The sequence below is a fragment of the Epinephelus lanceolatus genome, chromosome 11 (assembly GCF_041903045.1).
Source record: "Epinephelus lanceolatus isolate andai-2023 chromosome 11, ASM4190304v1, whole genome shotgun sequence".
NCBI lineage: Eukaryota > Metazoa > Chordata > Actinopteri > Perciformes > Serranidae > Epinephelus > Epinephelus lanceolatus.
In genome coordinates, this window is record NC_135744.1 from 6,582,117 (window position 1) to 6,600,748 (window position 18,632).

At 40.5% G+C, this 18,632-nt stretch overlaps 1 protein-coding gene across 2 annotated transcripts in view; it reads left to right on the top strand.

The window, feature by feature from the left end:
* opcml (opioid binding protein/cell adhesion molecule-like) overlaps positions 1-18,632 on the top strand; it is a 591,922-nt gene that overhangs the window by 273,666 nt on the left and 299,624 nt on the right. Inside the window, exon 2 of one of the 2 annotated variants that reach the window (XM_033647535.2) lies at positions 14,445-14,520. In XM_033647535.2, coding sequence (XP_033503426.1) covers positions 14,445-14,520 — 76 coding nt within the window. Of the gene's footprint in view, positions 1-13,811; positions 14,521-18,632 lie in introns of those variants that run through there. The other variant, XM_033647527.2, reaches the window with a different exon arrangement.

Consider the following 18,632-nt stretch of genomic DNA (forward strand, 5'->3'; position numbering starts at 1 on the left):
CATTACGGCGAGCCGCTCCTCTCACTTCAGATTGGACACTGTTATTGTCACCAACTAAATTGTTTATAACCTTAGGGTTAAAGACGGCTATATTTGCGTACATACAAATGAACAATTTAATGTTGATGAGAGTGACGATAGGAATGAAATGGCAGCGATGTTGACTCTTTGTCCCAGATATCCACAGTCTCTGTCTGTGAGGATCACAGTGGGACTGTGTACAGTTATCAAAGGGACTATGACTAAGAGTATGGTGCTAGATTTCATCTATATGAAAAGTGCCCTGACTTCTGTTATGATTTGGCACCATATAAATAAAATTCAACTGACTTGACTTGAAAGTTTGCGTAAATGAGCCATTATATTGGGTTTAAAAAAAAAATAAAAAAAAGTTGCTACTGTTGGTTGACTAAAGTAGTACTAATTGCTTTGTAAAGAAGCTGCTGTGAAAGGCTTTTTGTTGTAAAAATAACTAAATGCTGCCAGATTGTTTCGCTCTTCATTAGTCTTATCTCTTTGTCTTAACACGCTCTAAAAACGAATTAGGCTTTTCTCCTAAGGTAACTGTTGAAATGCCATCACAAAGCTATCATTAAGCAAACTGTTTACAGAGCAACAATCCTAGATTTGACTTCATCCAGACAGATGTGTGCTACATTAAGTACAACTGCCTTCTTTGACCAACATTAAAGTAAAACTTAAATGTAATACTGCCACGATATAATGTTCAAGATATCAAACTTCTTCTCTTTTAAGCTCAGAGTGGAAGTTGTGAATGTAATAGCAGTGATGTTGCTACATATGCATCCTGCGTCCCTAAAACTTTGAAAACTGATGCAGTAAACTCACTATTGATGGGTCCTAGGGACACACCCTATTAGTTTCCAACCTGGTCTCACTCTGAAGTCATAGAAATCTGGTGCTTGGTCAACAACCAACACACCCAGGGTACCTTGCACGTTCTGTGTGGACGTGGAAAGTCCATGACCAATTGTCGATATGTGAGAATGTGTTGTATTTTCCCTGATGCTACATTGTGAACAAAAGATCTGTATTGAAACAGTGCCGTTGCATGACTTAACTAGTTTTGGAAGCATTTTTTCATGTTACAGAAACCACTGAGAGTGAAACTTGTGTTTTCAAAGTTGTTATTATACTGCTTGTGATGCGTCAGGTGTTTTGTTATGGTGCTTTGCACAGATCCCCCACCTGCTTGTACCAGCCTGCCTCCCATCCCTGGTACTATGAAGCTCTGTGCACTGCCATTTCCCGGTAAAGGCAGTGGGGCAGCATAGAGTTCCCTGGGGACCACCACTATACAACAACCTTACATTTTTAGATTCTTAAAATGTACCCAAATTCACAATTATGTAGGCTTTTACGACAGACATTCCTGTAATTTTACATTACAATGTCTGCTGTGACAGCAGATGCTGCATTCATCAGCATGTTGATGATGCTGTGTTTTTATTCCCCTTGATAATGCTACATTTTGATAATGTGATTGTGCTACTGATACTGTGTTGACTCATGTTGATGATAACTCAGTGATGTTTTACTGTCCAGGGGACACACCATGTGGAAGAAATATTTTCACCGGCGGCTGCTATTTTCTTACTGTATATATCATAAATTTTGGGAAAGACAAGATCTCGTTTTGTTCAGTCTCATCAGTAAAAGGAAAACATAAAAACTCTTCTCAGAAAGATATTCAGCATACTTCTCAAAATGTTAAACTAAAATTATACAATGGCTTATTTACTGTCCACAGTGTTGGGCAAATTACTCTCAAAGTGTGATACTTTACATATAACTAGTTATATGTAGTTATATGTAATGCATATAACTACATATAACTAGTTATATGTAGTTATATGTAATGCATATAACTAGCTACCTTCATTTGAAAGTAATAAGTTGCTCTACAATATTTCTGTCTGCTGTAGCTGACCGACACACCAGGCAGATGGGTCCTCCAGCTCCGGTGTATTAATTTGATCTCGTCATAGTGACTGACTCACACGCCATTCCATGCTTACCTCAATATTTGTTTATTGTGTTTCATATCATAGGCCCACAAATATTTATCCATAACTCATAATTATCAGACGTCAATCCTCTGCCTGAGCCTTCCTGTGTCCAAGGATATTAATTTATTTTAAAAGGTCTAGGTTATTTAATTGTTCTATATCATCACACTTTTATTAATATAAGCAGGGGATTTTCATACAAAGTGGTAACCACTGTATGTGTATACATGAATGTGTCAGACCTGCGCAGCACTGGATTTGAAATGAACTAGCTTTATACAACAACAAAATACACAGCGACATATAGGCTACTAACATCATCCAGATGTGTCGATTACAGGAACGAGGAAAAAACAAACCTGAGGCTAGCTCTCTATCCCTGCTCCTTTCTAGCCACCTTAGGATGCAAAAGCAGAACACATGCAAGTTAAAACAGGTGCAGAGATATACAGACAGTTAAAAAAAAGAAGTTAACATAAGGTAAGAAAGAGACACACAATAAAAATAAAGACCAACAAAATATATCAGCACAAAATACAACATAAAACAAACAAGAAGTAGAGCACTGAAACTGATGCTCATACAGGCAAAAGCAAATAAACAAAAAAATACATGTTAAAAAAGCAAAGCGTTACCCCAACACTGCTTATACACAGAAATCCCCTTTCTATCGGATTATTACAGATCACAATCACCTATCACATTTGATTTGATACTGGGTAGATTTTGGTGCTCTCTTAATTCAGCTTAAGATCTGATATTTTTACGTTTTGTACAAAGACTGTATACAGGGATACAGTCTGTGGCTTTGTAAATAACAATTTCAGATTTATTATTTATTTTATTTGTTTAACTTTCAGATACATTTCAAGTATTCATGAATATAACCATAATTTAAACCATAAAACATCAAACTTGAGTTTAATACTACAGTATGTAAAAAAACACAAATTTGAATGGGGACCCACTCAAATGATCACCTGTGGGTCCCAGGGACAAACTACATGAAAACTATTAACATCACTGTAATAGCTTACAATTAAAAACTACATGGTTCACTTCCCATAGTGCTACCTTAGAATTTCTTAGATAACATTCTATCTGTGTTCTGAGTGATTTTTAGATAATGATCTTCAACGTTTTTGTATTCCAAATAGCAACAATGATATGTGGAACAAGTCTCTTTTGTACACAAAAATGTCGGACACCCTGAAGTTAGTCTCAATGTTCAAACCCTGTCAGTTTCGTAAATGGGTTTTTTAGGGAGGGGTCATATGTAGATAGAACCTTCTAACCCTAAGAACTCACCTTCTGCTTGGACTTATAAGGTTCTATCCTGCAAAACATGAAAAGGCACAATGATTTTCAAGAAATACAAACAGTTCACTTATAATTTGTTTTAAAACTTTTTTTTTGAATATTATTGTTGTAACAGAGTGTCTACATATAGAAAAAAGCTAACGAAGGCCTTGGATGCTCTGCACTCTGTACCAGCTGGGCTTGGAAGGTTGGGGGTTAGCTGGGTGGGGGCTAGCTAGTGGCGGCGCTCATTCGTGATAATCGCTGTTAACACCTCCCCGGTAGCGTGATGACATAGCTTCAGAAACATCATGGCCACCTCTGGTCTTCCCCCGGGTCTCCCCCATGAGTAAGCAGCTAATTTTGAGCCACAACACCTCTTTAGTGCTTTAAAATGTTAGCACCACTAGCAGTGCTGCACTACTAATGGTGCTAACAGTAGTTAACAAAGCTAAAGGGGATTTGCTGCACACTCACCAGGGCTACCTGGGGGTAGACTGCGGGTCGCCATGATGTTTCCGCAGCAATGCTGTTGGGTTGGCACCAGCAGTAATCGCTGGATGAGCAGCTCTGTTAGCTACCTCCCACCAGTTATGGCTAGTGTGCAGTACAGAGCACAAGGCTAGCTAACCAGTGGGGAGGGGAGAGGTTTGATTTAGAAGCGGAACCTGATTGGTTGTCTTGTGTGCTTTCTCAGTGCTGACTGGCTCACATATAGACCCTTACAAAACCAAGTTAGAGTTTGATTTTGGAGATAGGACCATTTTTTTTTCTAAATAAAAAGTCCAAAAATGCATAGCCTATAACTTAAAAAAAGCACCTCATATAAGAATAAGAATGTAATAATAATTAAGTTTTGACATGTCAGATAGAACATTATAATTTCAAAGTAAAAATAGATGGTTGGGGTAGTTTGTCTGCTTTGGATGGAGATAAAAGGCCAATGAATTGGGCAGCAGCAATGACATGTATTTCTCCAATGCAGCGACAGAATGCAGTGGGTTCCCTGGCTGCCCAAACATATATCCCTTTAGACTCTCCTCATCTCTTTTGCAGACATCTTTGGTTTTTTTTGTTTGTTTGTTTGTGCATCCCCTAAATGACAGTGTTATTAATTTCTGACAGTTCTCATCCTTAAGAATATTAAAATGAAACCCTCTTTAGCTCTGCATCCCTCATGACAATAGGTGACTAATTGGTGCAGTAATACTGAAACTGTAACCCAGTCACATTTGTGTGTTTATTGAGTATTTTACAACAGCTTCGAACGAAACTTAGCCAATCACAATCAAGGACTGGAACTATCTGTTTTCTTAATGCCCCTGTGGCTGGAGACACACACATACTGTTTGTTGTCCTTGTTGATGCCTTTCATATTTTCTAGGCTCTCATAAAGGCTGGATGCCTTAATGCAGGAGGATTTAGCGTGACCTTCAAGCAGCTTTTATGTCCATTACTTGTAGTCAATAGAGCTGCTCAAAATGGTTGAAATATTGACGCATCGGATAAAGAAGTTTTAGAAATGCACAGTTAAGACCCCCACCAACATGTTCCATATCAATGGCGTGTCTTTGCGGCCACACTTTTAATTCCGACACACGCACAAAATAAAGTCATGCAGAGGTCAGTGGAGGAGCCTCTGATAGTGTATCAGCATATCTGCTGAGCACACGCCTGCTGGGAGCGCAGAGAATATTACACCTATTGATAACACAGGATGTCTGAACATTCAAATCATTTAAAGGTACCAGCTTCTTAAATAATTCATGCCCTCACGCCATGCATACATTGACTGACTTTGCAACACATCGCGCAGCATTAGCAGAGCGGGAACTGGGGAGGGCTGGGATCGGATCAGATGTGACAAAGACCAGCACAACTCCTTGAAAGCAGAGAAAGACCAGCGTTGCATTTTAAAGGCTGGCTACAGACATAAACAGTCTTTTGTTCCACATGCTGTGACTGCAGCTAGGGCGTCTGATTAAAGCTGTCTGATAACTCAAGGCTGAGGCAGATGTAGTTATCTGAGATCAAAGTTGGAATCATGTGCAGCTCTCCATGCCAGGAGCACTTAAGCTCCTACACGATATAACGCAGACCTGAATCAAGTTGCTATTTGATTAAAAAAAAAAAAAAAACTCAGACAACAGAAGCAATCAGTCTGTTGTCAGAGAGAAAACCCAGCCAGTCCTGCACTTCAGGCAATTAAAGTTAAATAACAAAGCAGTTATTTGTTTGGAAATTATTGGCGATCCTGATGTGTAGTGTTTCTGAAGTAACCATTTAAGTAATACAGTACTCAAATGCCCACACATGCCCTCAATAAATGATAGGGGACAAAGTCCACAGTCCTCTCTGCAATATTGCATTGCAAGTTTGTAAAACAAAACAAACAAACAAACAAACAAAAAAAACTCATATGAGGCCTCAACAGAGTTTAACAAATAAAGTGGATATAGCCTACTTTGGTTGCATGTTTTGGCAGTATGAAATTCCCACTTTGTGTTACAGTCCCTCTGCTGTGGCTCAGCAAGAAAACACTGTCTGTTGAAGCTCAAAGAGGGAATTTCATAATTAAAAGACATTCACTTTGTAAGATCCACACTTGTTTTAACTAACTTAGACTGCTGAAGCATCTTATGGATGATTTTAATACAGAATGAAGAATTTGAATTTTGTCCCACATCAGGCACATGCGTCTGGCTGTGAGAGGGGATCTCTTTGTGGCCGGTATGAGCTGGAGGAGCAGTGACAGTGACCAAACATACTTTCAGTGTACATGTGAACATTTGAATATTGTATTAAGATACAGGTAGCGCAGATAAATCAGTCCATACTTAAAAGAAGTATTTCACAGCTGGAAAGATGGACTGTCTATGCAGCAGAAAGATGCAAATGAAATTTGTTCTACATGACCACAGAAAACTCAGAGAGACTGTGGCATTCACTTTCGCTCAAGAGGTAGAAAACTTACAACTACCAGAATGCACTGTGTGTTAGTGGACCAATAAATTTTAGTTGAGAGATCTGGATGCTGGTAAGATGGACACTACACATACTACCCACACTGCAATGATACAAGGATGGTTTTAAAATCTGTAATGTATTCCCTTAATGTCTTGTGTTTCTTCCTCTTCATAATCATTATATTACACCGGTCAATACCGACCCAATAAAATCCATAAACTCTGGACTTACAGTGACTGACCTGCAGTACTCACTGTAGGCTGGATGTTATCTAAGGACGGAAGTAAATAACGTAGTTTGTTTGAATTTCCTTGCAACAGGAAGTAGTTTTTTTTTTTTTTTTTTTTGCTGGGAAGTTTGATGAAAATGTAGAGGTCTGAGGGAAAAATAATTACATGTTTGATAGTAGTAGTCATATGTAAAATATCTTGTGAGAGTCAATTTTATCAGATAAAATTATTCTTCTGACATTAATAATTTAAATTAATCATATTCAATTTAAATTTCAAAATGGAACTAGAAAGGCAGAACATTGTTCTGCTATCAGAAAATTGAAAAAAAAAAAAAAATCACAACAGTATAAGCGAATTTAAATAGAGATCTCTTTGGCCTCTTGTTGTTTTTGGGATTATCGAGAGTTGGCCCTAACTTGCCTCTTTTCTATTAGATCATTATGATTGATTTGAGCCTGTGCCTCTGTTAGTTTATATTTACAGGAGGGCAGTGTGGTGCTGTGATATTAAGACTGAGCCTACTGTTATCTTTACACGTTTAATGAAATACTCACAACATAACTGTCATGTTTTTGTATATATATACGTATGTATGAATAAATCCAGGGTTATTGGATGGGCATTTGTGTACAGTACTGTATATTTGGGCTATGTCTTACATCTGCTAACTTGAAGTGATTTGATAGTGTCAGAGGGATTTTGAGCTTGCATCAATAAATATTTAAACAGCAGAGAAAATCTTGAGTGGCTGCTTTGTGTGATCACTGACACACCTCCAACTCACCTCTGGATTATCATGCAATTATGGGCTGTATTTAAGCACCGTGGCACTTTATGATTGTTGAATATAACTTCAGAAATGTCCAGGAGACTAAAACATCGACACTTTTTAAATAAACCAATGTGCCCGGTGGGCGGGAATTCACTTTTTTCTTCTAAACTTGACCTTGGGTAGATTTGATTCCCTGCATCACAAAGGAGACAAAGCAAGTGTTGTCCTCCACTCTTGTTCAACATGTCCTCATTTTGTTTAGATGGGGAACTCCACTGTATTAGTAGGTGTTTATGCTGGCGGAGTGATACACTACAAGTCAGGGAAGTGGATGTATTATGTTTGGTGTCAGAGTGAAGAGGTGCTGAAGAGACTGTCCCAAAGCTTCACTTCACCTACTAAATGCACTAGCTAGTTAGTTAGTGCTAAGATTCACCACAGTACAATATCATAGAAGAAAATAAGGACATAAAATGTTTAAAACTTCAGTGACTATTATAACTCCAAACTTACCATAGGGGAACAGTGTGTAGGATTTAGGGGCATGTGGTGGCATCTAGTGGTGAGGATTGCAGGTTGCAACCAGCTAAAACTTCTCCTGGTTAGAATTCCATCAGTGTTCATTGTTCAGGATGTTTTCACTGGGAGCTGAATTATCCACAGCGGTCTCTTCCTCTCCAAAACAAACAGAAAAGGTGATTAAACTGACACAAACACTGAATAAAGCAGTTTCACATTACAAATCAATGTTTCTCTGACACTATTTGGCATGTCGAAAACAGGCCACTAGCCCAACACCTGCTTATGTGTGCTTGCCTTTTTTCTCTGATAACTTAAGATCCAGACATTCACAAGGCTTTTGCCAGGAGTCAAATTATCCACAGAGGTCTCTTCCTCTCAAAAACAAACAGACCAGTTATTTAAACCAGTAAAAACACTGAATAAAGCAGTTTCACTTTTAAATCAATGTTTCTCCAGCACTGTTTGGCATGTCTCACCACATACAATCTTGTGCTTACCTTTTTTTCCTGATAGATTAATGTGTGCTCACCTTATCTCTGATAAATTATCCGAATTATCCAGACTTCGCTTGCACCCCAGAATTAACAGACCCACTCATGTAAACCAGTAAATACACTGAATAAAGCAGTTTCACATCACAAATCAGTGTTTCTTCAATGCTGTTTGGCATGTCAGAGATGGGCCGCTAGTCCAGCACCTGCTAATGTGTGATCACCTTGCTTCTCTGATAACTTAAGATCCAGATTTTCAGGAGGTGTTTACCAGCCAGATTATCTGCAGAGATCTTGTCCTCTCCAAAGCAAACAAACCCAGTGATTTAAACCAGTGGAAACACTGAATAAACAGCCCAATCTCACTCTAAAGTAGTTGAAATCAGGCATGGTCAGTCACTTCTGGCATCAGACACAGATGAAAAAAGCCGTCCTTTCAAATCACCATGATTTGCTGCATCGGGTAAAGACCAGGCAAAACAATAATGAAAGTTAAGGTAGCGGAACACCAGACCATGGGTGTGCCCGGTGGGTGGGAGGGTTGGTGGATGTGACTTTCACCAGGGAGGCGGGTGCTCACTTGCCGTAAGATTGTAAAGCCAAACACTGTTCTTTTTTCCTGAAAGGAAAAAAAAACATCAATTTGCAGTGTTGTACTGACTTAGTGCACTTATTTTGAAAGAGACTGTATGCAAATGGTACATTTCCTGTAAAAACGGAAATGTATTTGAAAACAGACAATGCATGTAACAGGCTGAAGCTGACACACTGTCCCAGAACGTCAACAACCAAAGCACCCAGGGTACCCTGCACGTCGTATGTCGATGTGCAAAGTCCATGACCAAAGATTGATATGTGAAGAGGTCTGAGTGAGAATATATTGTGTCGGAATAAGATAAGGCAGTTTCACATTAAAAAAAAACTGTGTTTTTTCTGACACTCTCATCATGGAGGAGCTGCTAACTATGGTGGCCAACAAAAAATGGCTCTGTCTACAGCCAGTCTTTGGTTTGTCCCTTTTAGGCTATTGTAGAGACAAGGCGGTGCAACATGGCAATCTCTGTGGATGAAAAACCCGCTCCATATGTAGATATAAACAATTCATTCAAAGTTAATGAAAACACAGCAATTCTTATCTTCAGGTGATTATACACTAAAGAAAACATACTTATTATATTGTATTCCATTTCTGCCAGTCTATCCCCCTAAATCCTTGAACCAAAGCTCATTTAAAACATTCGACCATTAGCTAACACAAAAGAACATGATGTGTCTCCTTTCTGCTATTGTTATAAATATGTTCTTTCTCATTTCAAATGATTTCACAAAACTTTGCTAGGCTGACCTCAGAATGTCAGCCACTCATGAATAAGTTGCATAACATTAGTGTTGGTGTGCCAGTGGAATCTGAGCTTCTGCAGATGACTGAATCCATTGAGTGAGCGCTCTTTATTCAGTCTACCCATGTTTTTGCCTGGGTATTAGCTTGCTTTGGTCAGAGGCCGGCCCATTGTCTGCTAGCTCTGCCCATCCTTGCATGATATGAATGAAGATTAGCATGGATTGTTTGAATAAACCACCCAGGGTCTGGTGTTAATGCGTCGCAGCAGGAAATTATGTGAATGTCACTGCATGTATAAGTGAAATAAATGAGAAACACAATGTGCCTGGAAGAGCTGGACTGTATACAGCTGCAACCAATCAAAAAGACGATGACTTAAGTAAAATGGCTTTGTTCATTTGAGCATGGTAAAATCAATATGTCCACATCCTATGTTAGAGCATGGGTAGTTGATCTAGGCCAGAGTTTAGCTTTCTTTTTTTGCTCTCTCCCTATTCTTGTTTGTGTGATACATCAGGAGTGATTCATGTGGGCTGTGCAACGAACAATGCCATTCTAATTTGTCATTTCTGCATGCTTGGCACCAGCGCTCGTGGTGGAGCTCTGGCAAGGTCATCGGATGCACCTGACCCGCTGTAAGGCAGAACAATGAGGGTCAAAAACGTAATGCATATGACACGGATTGAAATGGACTGCAGTGTTGTTTTATCCTCCAAACACCTCTGTGCACAACTGATTGCTGAAAATACCGCACATACCCACAGCTCCTCCTCCTTTCTCTTAATGGTGTTATTAAACCGTCTTCATCCTCACAGTGAATTGATAGCAGACGGCACCAAGGTGTTAAAAGGATGTCACATGACCAAATGTTACAGCCTTAATCGACTGAGGGGGTGTCTGTGAACAAGTGCCTCGGCCCATCCCCTCCCTGTACCCTTGACTCTAATTAAGACCACATATCTTAGATTTTTGCTGAGGTCAGGGAGGGATTTTAATTTAAAAACCATTAAGACGTGCACACAGTCAGGACTTGTGTTGCATCCTAGGCAGATATAATTTTAATTAAGTCTTATCTTTGCCCAATTTCTCCGGCACAAGACATCATCATAATTCCTCAATAACAACCTTCGAATAAACTGAACAACTGTTTGGTAAATGCGATGAACTGCTCATATACACCAAGTATTGACTGACCTGTGTACCTCAGGATTTTACCTAACATAATACCTAATCACGTATGTTAGTTTGTACATTTCATTCTAGAAATTAAATCAGGGTAATTTACATGGTATTTATCTGCTGCCTGAAAATGGTGGGAACAGAAGAAAGAGGATACACACAGAACAGTGCAGACAGTATATTTTATTGTTAATGACACCCGAAAGTCCACTACCATTGTACTGATGTTTTTGTGTTCTACTGTTGGTAAAGTGGGCAATAAAACCTTGAGAACGCCTCACACCTGCTAAAAGGTATAATTGTCTTTTTGGCACTGTATTGTTCAGAGCACTTAGTGGGTTTATTAAAGACAAAGCCTTTTATTATGAAGTCAATCGTATGTGAGACAAGATTGATGAAGTGACAACAGAACACAGACTTTAGCCTACAAACACAAGCCATCACTGCTTTCACACTTGTACAAACATTTGGTACCAGACAAGAACAATGCCATGTGTCACTTGTATCTTTCACAGTGACGCCATCCAAAGCCTTCAGTGCATTGCCATTTGTTGCTTCCCATCCAATATCTTAACAGCACGCCAAATTGATGTTAAGGTAAAGAAATTATCTTGTTCAGTCTTCTCATGAGACTACAAAGCTGTCATAGTAATCCTGAGTGCTGCTGTTAGATGCACAACAAAGTGCCACTCGCATCCCTAGTGGCCAGCTTCGTCGCCGTGCATACAGATATGGACAGGCAGAAACAACCCAGGAGCACATTAGTAAACAAAGTCAGTGTGGTTTGGTGAAGTTCAGGCTCTCTTTTCCCAAAGGATACTTTCCTCCTCACCCTAACCATCAAATAAGCGTCTTAACTAAATAATCTATCATCCACCTATTAAGTTTGTATAAATGACCCCTTACAAAAACAAGGCCTGAGGATTCCTCGAAAATGTTAAAATGTTAGAACTGTCACAGCTATTTAATTTTTTTTACCATAGCTGAGCACAATGAGAGATTGAACCAAAATGACTTTTCTGATCAAAGGTTTCCAGCTTCTGCCTACAAGGTGGTTATCTACTGTTACTTTTAATTAAAGACATCAATACAGATCTTTCGAGGCAGAGGTCAATGGGACAACATTTTATTTAAATGAACTCCTTAATGTAATTTCGAGGGTTCTTAACTTGAAAAAAAAGCCACTGTAGAAGAATTTTCTAAATGAATGAATTTCATTTTAAACTACAACATGATACATATTCAAGGAAACACACACAGCAGATGGACATACTGATCTGTAGGCTGAATCTCTGCCTATGATCCACTGCATAAAATGTGTTAGGTTTGGCTGTCCATCACATACAGTACAAGGTGGTCATGTGATTCATGACTTTTTGGGCAATGCATAGGGGATGGTGATGTAAAGGGTGACAGCATAGAGTTGTACCCCAGCCCAGTAACCAGACGAAAATGTTGGCATTTTTAATTTCTGCAAACCACCAACATGTTACATTTACACGTATCATATCTATGTTTAAAGAGTGACATAGTATATGAGCTGACTTCATCTGGGGGTGGAGAAGATGGTGAATGGTGTATCACCTTGGTGAGAGACTACTGCAGACATCTGTTCAAGACCAACAAACAACAAAACTGGTTGTGTTTTAGTGAGTCGTTGGTGTGCTTTCAGTGCTTTTTCCAGTGTGTTTTGGGCTCCAAACCTGGGTGTTTTGGAACAACCCATCGGCCTGTGTCCATGGGCTTTTTAGGGTCCAAATGTGGGGGTGACTGGTTGATGTGTATTCACTGACTTTTTAAGCTCTAAACGTGGTTGTTTTGTAGTGACCTGTCAGTGTGTTTCTATTGGCTTTTAGGCTTTTGTAGCAATCAGCCTGTGTGTTTCAGTTTTGCTTGCTACTCACATGGCCAGGTGAGCTGCTAACTCCCTGTTCCTTCTTAAAAGTGTGAAATATCTACACTTTTCCTGTGCTGCAATACAACCTGGTCCTGTGTTTGCTGTGCTGTATCTTGATCATACACAAATGATTTTAAGAATATGCAACATGTAAGCACAAAACTCAAATAATGAGTATATATACTCATATTTTGCATAATTCATAAACAAACAAGCTTCATGGGGCCCCAGGGCAGTTGCAAGCTTTTCCTTGTTGGTGGTAACCTTTTTTTTTTTTTTTTTTAATAATTTATTGCAGGAGTGCAGCAGCTAACATAAATATACACCTGAAGGATGCACATAAGGCCACAGACCTCCACTGATATTTCTAAAAAAAATATTTTTAAGTTTTAGCAAGAGGTGTATTTTCTAGAATGAGTCATTTGACAAGAAGAATTCTTAAGGAGGATGATGAATATTTTCCCTGCAATTCAACCCAGTATAAGGGGTCCTTGACCAGCTTCATTTCATGATAGCTAAATAAATACACCCCAGACTCCCATTTGAAGAGATTTTGTTGTTTTAAGTGCTACAACACTTACTTAGATAAGAGTGGTGAGTGTGAAACCTATTATTAGTCTCCCCGATTCATCCTCTGATTGGAATTGTTTTGAGTCCTAATTTTGTTATGGAACCTTTAGGCCTCCAGGTGCTCCAGCTGGTCACCAAGGGCCACAGCACTGCAAGTGATCCCAATTATTGTGAGAGTGAATATTCTCCTCCATCTCCGTGTATGCTGTGATGACTAAATCAACAGCTTTGATCCTCTCACATGCATGAGTGATGATGAAATCATATCAAATGTGTTGCATGAATTAATATTTGTCATGCGGCTAAGTGAGTGTCTCCTGTAGACCCCCTTAAGGGCCCACTGGAGGTCCCAGGACCCCAGTTTGTGAGGGACGTTATCTAACCGATATGAGAAAGCTGCAGGCTACAGACCATATGGTCCTCATGGTACAGGCAAGTGATGCTACCTGGCGATTAGAAGGGGGGAGAGAGAGAGGGGAAGAGAGAGACACACACAGGGAGAGACAGAGAGAGAAGGAGAGAGACAGAGAGAGAAGGAGAGAGACAGAGAGAGAGGGAGAGAGAACTACTTCAGGAGCTGTAGCCTACTTAACGCAAAGAAAAAGATACTGAAGCGAATTGAGCCTTTTGCTTTGAGTGTACACAGCTTTCCACAGTCTCACCGAGACGACAAAAAGAAAAGGGAACACCGAGGGAGAGAAAAACATACAAGACTTGGCTGATGCATCTCTCCGAGAGCATCCATTTCACGGCGATTACAGTTTGAAGCGGAGGAGACGGTGCGCATTTCTCTGAAAAACACGGCGCTTTTCTCTCCTCAGAAGTCAGTTTCCTAGAGCGGCTCGCGGGCGGAGAGACACTTTTTTCTTTCTCTCCTGCGTTTATCGACACGCACAGTTATTTCATAACAAGCCTGTTTACTTGGAGCAAAACCAGGTCGTCCACAGTTCCAGCAAGGCGACACAGCATCTTGATTGTGGAGTGGAATTTGCGATCGAGACGCAAACGGAATATCCGACGGTTTCAAGTTTTCCTGGAAGTTGCGCAGTGACAGAAAATCATGGGAATTTGTGGCTATTTGGCGGTGCCTGGGAAATGCCTTGTCGTCCTCGGACTTAAATTGTTATTCCTTGTACCTGCAGGAGTTCCAGCCAGAAGCGGGGATTCTGTATTAAAGGACAACATCACCGTCAGACAGGGGGACAGCGCCGTCTTAAAGTAAGTCTTTAACTGTATTTCATTATCACACCACTAATATCATCCTCTCTTGTGCGCGACGCGGACTGACTTGTGTTTTACAGCGTGTGTTGGGTCCAAACAGCTAATCAAGTGCAACGGTCCAGGAGTTACTAAAGGTCATCATAACCTATATAAAAACGCACAAATGCTCGCTCTTTATATGCGTTCTAACTACTGATACAACTACGGGCAGTGCATGCGTGTCATTTGTAAGTTATATAACGTGCAGAAGTCGGTGTTTCGCCTCTCCTGCTCATTGCCCTTGAATGTTATTGATCCGGTTGGTTAATGTCTTGTTGAGGATGCACAGAGCTGAGATTCTCAAATTCAGCATCGGGAGGGGTTGTGTACGTATTGATTTGAGTATGTGATACAAATGCAATTATGACTTTAATTTTCAAGGCTGTTTTGTTTTCGTTACACTTCATAAAATGTTTTGGAAGACTGGATAGAGTCCACAAATCCTGTTGTTCCTTAATCACATAGAACTGGAGATTAAAAATATCTTTAAATTTGCAGTTTAATCGTGATATTCCTGTGCTGGGTTTGACTGCGTGTCTTTATGACGTGATAGTCTTTTCGTATCTTCTCTCCCTTCACTGTCATATTCCAGTTTGTTAATGCCTATAAACTGTATTGTGGGTTTGCTGTAGTTCTTTGTGTAAGAATAGACCAGGTGTGGTGCTAGAACTTCAGGATCCCTGTGAAAAGATGGGAGATAGGGCCCTGCTCCACCCACACAAACACAAACACAAACACACACACACACACACACACACACACACACACAGTGCAGTGTTTCCTTATAGCAAGCAGACATGAACTACCATATAACTGAACTGTGATACACTTGTTATCATAACAGTCCATCCATTAGTTTTATCTGTGTATCCTTGAGAGTTGCGGGGGCTCTGGAGCCAAATCAAGCTGACACTGGGTGAGAAGTTGGGGCACGCCCTGGACAGGTTGTCAGTCAATCACAGGGTGAACTTAATAGTCTTATTATATTGAAATGAATAAAAAAAAAATTGAATGTAACTTGTTCAGCAGCAAGGGTCTGAGAATCAATAAAGACAAACAGAAATATGAATACAAGTCATACATGCAATAGCAGCCTGTTCTCATTCCGAAGTCATCAAATACCACCGCTTTGTAAGTGATTTTAGTGTTAGACACTGACGCCAAAAGCCACCTTTTGCGCAGCATCAGTTTGTAACCCGGACGAACAGAACCTTTTGCAGTGTTATGATATGCAGCCAGTCGAAGGTGCAGCATCTGTCACGGATGGGTGGCCTCAGTTCAGCATGCCACCGGACAGCAACTGTTGTGTCGGTATGATACGGGGCTGCGCGGTGTCACTTTGACATGCTGCCGGTAACAACATAATAATAATAATAATAATAATAATAATAATGATGATGATGATAATAATTAGGAGCTGGAAAGTCTCTATAGGGTGGGTGGGAGGGGCGACGGATGGGTCCAACAAACCTTGGACTTAACCTTGGAGCCTGCTGTTCGCTTCCCATATTAATGTAGAGCCAAACCATGATGTTTTTTTCTAAGCCTAACCACATGCTTTTGTTGCATCAACCTACCAACATGCTTTTGTTGACGTCCCAGTATGCTTTTGTTGCCTAAACTTAACTGTGTACGTTTGTTGACATCATGATGTTGGTTGTGGCATCCTGGAACAACAACTGCAGACGCAGGAGGATACCTAGCTCGTAATATGTAGATGTGAATGTCCACGGACAAAGCAGCGATATGTGACAACTTGGGATGAGAACGTGTTGCACATATACATACGTCCTGTACACATAGTGTTTAATTATTTTAATCATATATAAACTACCATATAACTGAACTGTAATACACTTGTTTTCATAGCAGTCCACCCTTTAGCTATATCTGCTTATCCGTGAGGGCTGCAGGTGCTCTGGAGTCAATCCAAGCTGACACTGGGTGAGAGGTGGGGTTACACCCTAGACAGCTTGGCAGGCAATCACTCTGCTGACTTAATAGTCTTTAATTATATTTAAATGAAGAACAAATTATCAGCAGCAAGGGTATGAGAACTATTAAGAAAAAGAGAAATATAAAAACAATATGTACATGCAACAAATAATAAGCATCACAGATAGAAATATAAACAATGTAAGACCCAAGTTGTATGCACAAAGGTGAAATTAAAGTAAAGCCATTTTCAACATGTGCTTAGTTTCACACATCTGTATGCTGTTAAAGACGTAAGTAACAGTTTTGATTGCTAACTTAAGTGTGATTTACAAATGTGCTAAAAAAGCAGATGTGAAATTGTATTAATATTAATATGCCTTCTTGGTAATGTAGTCACATGATCATGCCTGTAAAAAAAACCTATGTTCACCATCTCAAGCTGGCAGTGCAGGTCAGTACAGTTCAGCTGGCTCCAAGCTGGCTGAGATATGAGCTATTTAGACAAGAATAATTGTACCGTTTGATTGCTGCTGACACGGACGAGCAGCTAAACAGCTTGCTGTTGCACCTCGGGTAGATGAGGTGGAAGGTGATCATGCGCCATAGCTGCACCAGCTCACCACAGAGGGGGTGGAGAGTATTGTCCAAGATGGAGTTCAGTTCAGTCCTCATCTTCTCTCCTCTGCTCCGTGCAGCCTTTAAGAGTCTTTCTCACCAGCTCGTTAATCCTGTCTTCATTCTCAGTCATTACAAATGTGTGCTGGCCTCCACTGATTAGTACAACTTGTTAAGAGGTCTATTGGATACGTTGAAACCAACCATTTCACTCTCCACACTTTGCATGGTGACAGGCTGAAATCCACCTCTTGCTCAATTGTCACGCTGATGTTGAGCTGCGAATGGTTGCACCTGCAGTGGCTGACAGGACTCTTTTGGCAGCTGTTCTCCGTTTCTTGCCCTAACCTATGCACCCCACAATAGAGGAGTCATCAAATAAGTTGTGGAGCTGCCATGACCCTGAGTTGAATCTTAAAAGGAAAGGTGTAGAGAGTGAACTCAAAAGCTGACAATACAGCTAGCCGTTCCTGTACTGCTCCGCAGTGTATCCAATGCACTGCCCTGGAGGAAGATGAACTGCTGCCTGTCAGTGAGCTAGTCAGCCCATAATCCAGGAAACCATGCTATCCACCTGCATCGCTTTGAGCTTCTCCCCAAGCAGGAGGGGCTGGATGGTGTTGAAAGCACCAGAGAAATGAAAGGACATCATATTCATTCTGCTTCCAAGCTTCTGCGGGTGGGAATAAGGCCTGTGGAGCTGGGATATGATAGCATTGTCCACACATTTGACAGCTAACTGGTACATGCCTGGAGCACCCTGGGGCTGACGCTGTGAGGACCCTCTGCCTCGCCTGTGAGAAGCCTCTCTAACTCCCTCCTCACCCAAGTGGCAGTAAAGCTGAAGCTTGGAAGGGCAGCTGGCTGGTGAGGTTGGCACTCAGGGAGGTGGGCCAGGAGCAGGAAGCCTAGGAGAGGAAGCTGGAGAGGAGGGCGGCTGTGGCATTGACCTCTAATTTGATCGAAATAATGGGAAGAGTAGACAGGCTGAAATTGGTAGGTGCTGCGATACTGTCTGAAACAACTAATTTTCAAATAAATTACAGTGTTTGGAACCTGCATTTTGCCACACAAAAAGGGCTCTAGTGTATGCTATATTGCCATTATTGCTATTTGGAAATCAGTGTGTCACATTGCCATGTCTGTGACAATACTCTGAAGGTAAAATTACTTAATATCTGGAGCATAAAAGTTGTCAAAAAGAGAGATTTAAACAGCAGTACACAGTACTCATTGCAGTCTGGCACCATTTGCTTTTCCATCTCAGATCAGGAGTCCAAAATTGATGCTGTGAGCCAATTCACAGAGGCTCATCAAGGGTTAAATGCTTTTAGGCCAGGGAAAAAAAACAACATCAGTGTGATACTGGCAATATGTTTTAATGAAAGATTGTCGCATCTGAGTGATTTCTTGTCGCTGGCAAAATTCCTAGGGTGCTATTTTATTTCTACAGGGCTGTATTATTAAGACAGTCAAGGGCAACACAAAGCAGAATCATTCTCACATAAAGAAAGCCA